This window comes from Mastomys coucha, unplaced genomic scaffold (genome assembly GCF_008632895.1).
Source record: "Mastomys coucha isolate ucsf_1 unplaced genomic scaffold, UCSF_Mcou_1 pScaffold20, whole genome shotgun sequence".
In the NCBI taxonomy this organism is placed as follows: domain Eukaryota; kingdom Metazoa; phylum Chordata; class Mammalia; order Rodentia; family Muridae; genus Mastomys; species Mastomys coucha.
Genome location: NW_022196903.1, coordinates 62,953,919 through 62,958,776, shown reverse-complemented (window position 1 = coordinate 62,958,776; position 4,858 = coordinate 62,953,919). Strand labels below are relative to the sequence as shown.

General features: G+C 36.5%; 1 gene segment (V, D, J or C); it reads left to right on the top strand.

The window, feature by feature from the left end:
* The window catches only part of LOC116099887, a 10,495-nt gene extending 6,185 nt beyond the window's left edge, over nucleotides 1-4,310 (top strand). The window contains 1 exon segment of the V gene segment in view: nucleotides 3,964-4,310. Coding sequence covers nucleotides 3,964-4,310 — 347 coding nt within the window.
* The last annotated feature ends 548 nt before the right edge of the window (nucleotides 4,311-4,858 follow it).

Genomic DNA, 4,858 nt, shown 5'->3' with positions numbered 1-4,858 from the left:
TATGCACTCTCTGATAAGTGGTTATTAGCCCAGAAGTTTGGAATACAGGAAGAACAACCCACAAATCAAAAGGAACTCAAGAAGAAGGAAGACCAAATGTGGACATTTCATTCCTTCTTAAAAGGGGGAACCAAGGACCCATGGAAGGAGTGGCAGAGATTAACAATGGAGCAGAGACTTAAGGAAAGACAAACCAGCCTAAATATAGTTAGTTACCTCCTGAGAGGCTCTGACAGTACCTGACTTATACAGATGTAGAGGCTCACAGCCATCTATTGAACTGAGCACAGGGTCCTCCGTGAAGGAGTTAGAGAAAGGATCAATAGAGCTGAGGGGTTTGCAGCCCCTTAGGACGAACAACAATATGAACTAACTAGTACCCTCAGAGCTCCCAGAGTCTCAACCACCAACCAAGGAGTACACACAGTGGGACTGATTGCACTGGCAGCACGTGCATAGTGGAGGATTGCAAATTCCATCATCAATGGGAGGAGAGGACCTCAGCCCTGTGAAGGTTCTGTGCCCCAGTGTGGGGGAATGCCAGGGCCTATAAGCAGGAGAGGGTGGGGTGGCAGGCATGGGGAGTGGGTAGGCAGCTGGGGTTTGTTTTTGTTGTTTTCATTTGTTTCTTTGTTTTTTAGAGGGGAAACTGGGAAGGGAGAAATTTACATGTAAATAAAGAAAATATCTAATAAAAAAAATAATAATAATAAAAAAAGAGCTCCCAGGGATTAAACCAACAACCAATGTGTATACATGGAGTGATCCATGGCTCCAGCCACATATGGAGTAGAGGATGACCTTGTGGGTTTCAATGGGAGGAGAGGCCCTTGATCATGTACAAGCTTTATGCCCCAGTGTAGGGGAATGCCAGGGCAGGAAGGCAGGAATGGATGGGTGGGTGGGGGAGCACTCTCATAGAAGCCGGAGGAGGTAGATTAGGATGGGTTTTCAGGAAGGGAAACTGGGAATGGAGATAACATTTGAAATGTAAATGAAGAAAATATCCCATGAAATAAAAGAAAGAAAGAAAGAAAATTCAGAACAATTTCTCCAATAAAGAGAGATGGCAAAATTCCTTATACAATTTTTGCAAAGTGAATCCAAGAACTCAGCAAAATGATCATCTACCGTGATCATGTGGGCTTCATTCCAGAGCCTCAAGGGAGGTTCAACATATGTAAATCAGTAAATATAATTGATTATATAGGAAATCTAAAACACAAAATACATGAACATTGCATGAGCTATAGAAAAGGCTCTTGAAAAAATCTGACACCTCTTCTTGATAAAAGATCTGGAGTAGTTAGGAATACAGGAGATATTTCTCAACATAATAAAGACAGTTTACAGCAAGTCCAAAGACAACTTTGACTTAGATGGAGATAAAGTAAAAAAAAATTCTACTAAAATCAGGAAAAAATTAAGGTTATTCACTCTCTACTTATCTGTTTAATATCATAATTGAAGTTCTAGCTATTGAATATAGTAGTTGAAGTCTTAGCAAGAGCAATAAGACAATTGAAGGATATCAGGGGATATAAATTGGAAAAGAACAAGTAAAAATATCTTTATTTGCAGATGATATGATTGTATACATAAGTGATACTAAAAATTACAAAATGATATAATTGATAAAAACTATCATCTATGTAGCTCGTTACAAAATTAACTCAAAAAACCCAGTATATATACAACTAACAAATGGGCTGAGAAAGAAATGAGGTGAATCAAACATTTCACAGTAGCCTTAAATATATAAAATATCTTGGTATAAATAAGCAAGCAAGAAATACGGAAGAAGTAAAGTGAAGAAGATATTAGATGCAAAGATTTTCAGTGCATATGGATAAGAAAGTTTAAAATGGTAAAAGTAGCCTCTCTATAAAAATAATCTGCAAACTCAATGCAATCTTCATCAAAATTTCAGCACAATTCTTCATAGATCTTGAAAAGACAATCTTTAGTCTAATATAAAATTACAAAAATCCAGTGTAGATGAAACAGTCATGAATAATAAAATAACTTCTGAAGGTTCCCTCTCTCTGATTTCAAGTTGTAGTGTGAAGGTATTTACATCATATCAGACAGGTGTTGAATTAAAGATGCTGACAAAATTTCACACACATATGCACCTCTCATTTTTTTTTTTACAGAGAAGCCAGAAATACACATAGAAAACAAGGTAACATTTTCAAAAAAATAGTGCTGGTTGAACTTGAATGTTGCATGTAGATGAAAGCAGAAATATCCTTACTTATCTCCCCTCAGCAAGTATATTCAAAATAGATAAAAGGCATCAACATAAAACCAGATACATTATATCTGATAGAAGAGGAAATAGAGAATAACTGTGAGCTTATTGGGCACAGGAAAATGAAGTGAACATTATTAGCATGGGCATTAAGATCAACAATTACTAAATGGGACCTCATGAAATAGCATAGCAAAAGACATTTGAAGAAAGTGGCAAAGAAGAGATGGAAAAAAGGTCATTACACATATGATAGATGGTTATATACAAAATGTGTAAGTGACTAAAAAAGAAAACGTAATTAACAACAAAAGAAATCAAGAAAACAAGTAACCCAATTAAGAAACTGGGGGACAACCCTATAGGAGGAACAACATTATGAACCAACCAGTACTCCCAGAGCTCTGAGGGACTAAACCAAGGAGTACACATGGAGGGACACATGGATCCAGCTGTGTATATAGCAGAGGATGACCTTGTCAGTCATCGATGGGAGGAGAGGCTTGGTCCCTTGAAGTCTCTATGCCCTAGTGTAGGGTAATGTCGGGGTCAGGAAGCGGGAATGGATGGATTGGTAAGCAGGGGGAGTGGGGAAGGGAGAGGAGTTTTCAAAGTGGAAACCAGGAAAAGGGAGAACATTTGAATTGTGAATGAAGAAAATATCTAATAAGGAAGAAGAAACTGCGGTACAAATTTAAACAAAATTCTCAGAAGACAAAACTGAGATGTCTCAGAAGCAATGTCTTTAATTTCTTTTAACTCAGAAACTGCAATTCAAATCTACTTTTAGATTCCATCTTACAACTGTGAGAATGGCTAAGATCAAACAAACAAGTTGGAAAGACATGCAATACTCACTATTTGGAATTTATTGGGAAGGTTCTAAAGAGTATCTTGATATCTCAACCTCTGATATTCTTCCCTAATCTGGCAGATTACAAAATTTATAAGGATTACAATTTCCTCTCTGAAGAAATATGTTTTTATAGGTCATCTAGAACTTACTTTTTGTTTATGTAATCACATTAGTATGACATCACTTTAGTTTTACCTGTTGTTATGTTTCATGGAATGATCAGACATTTAGTGATTCTTCTGTCCATATTGTAATAAGCTTGGAATAAAGCCACAGATATGAGACGACCTTCATTTTAAACTGCTGAATGTATCCCACAGACTTCATTAAACTCTTTTAATTATGTATCCATGATAGAAGGAGCTAAGCCCCCTTTAAATCTCAACATCTCTTCAGGTAATCATCAAGGGAATAAATGTTCCAAGGCAGGAGGAGCCTGTTCTTCTGACCAGATCTATATTACAAACACTATGAAGTCGGTATGATTTGCATAAGTACTTCTTCATTTTAATGTGTTCCTGCCTCTTAGAGTATTATAAGAAGGTCTTTCTCAGGGCTGTGTCATGATCCACACAAACTCAGGGAAAGCTTAACAATGTTGTTCACACTTCAGCTCCTTGGACTTCTGATTTTCTGGATTTCAGGTATGACTGTTCAGACATGGAAATAAAGTAGTAATATTATTTAATTATGAAAATTTCTTGCTCTATTTGGAAGCCAGCATCACCTGAAATTTGATTTTCTATTTAAAGAAATTAAAACATTTAAAGATTATTTTTAATTTTTAAAAATAGTTTAGAAGTGACTTTCATGTCCAATGTTTTCCTACTAATAATTTTTTCTATTTTTCCAGCCTCCAGAGGTGACATCAAAATGACCCAGTCTCCAGTCACCTTGTCAGTGATTCGAGGAGATAGAGTCACTATTTCCTGCAGGGCCAGCCAGGGTATTGGCACAAACCTCAACTGGCATCAGCAAAAATCACATGAATCTCCAAGGATTCTTATCAAATATGCTTCCCAGTCAATCTCTGGGATCCCCTCCAGGTTTAGTGGCAGTGGATCAGGGACAGATTTCACTCTCAGCATCAACAGTGTGGAGCCTGAAGATGTTGGAATTTATTACTGTCAACAGAGTGACAACTGGCCACCCACAGTGATACAGACCATAGCAAAAACCACAAGGAAAGGAGAGATGTGAGGCTTGGTTGCTTTAGCTGTTTGTAGTGGTGCATTAGCCTTCTTCTTCAAAGTGTTTCACAGATGCAGCCAGGTGTGAGGTTTACAGAAATATGTGGAATGAAGAAATCTCAAAGTTCCCCTTGACTTTGAAAATAGATATACTCTATTTCAGCTTGAGAATACATACCCTAAAATTATCATTGCATAATCAGACAATCTTCTTGCAATATACTGTAACTTGAGAAAAATTTCATGATGGATACTCAAAAGGAATGACTGATGATTCCATTCCCCTATAATTGTTGGAAATGTAGATGAGGCATTGTTTGAACCCATAGCATATAATTTACTCCTATTCCCAATAAGCCTAGAGAGCTCAGCATCAGAGAGTCATGGATCTGTTACAAATTTCCCTCTGCATATTTTATAGTAAGTGAACAACTCTTAAATATAATGTATTTTTCATGATTATGGATTTATATAAATTGTTCAATAAAATTTGGTAAAATTGAATATTTCTTGAACAGAGGTCTACAGTTACTAGTTAATAGATAAAAAATTAAAAGA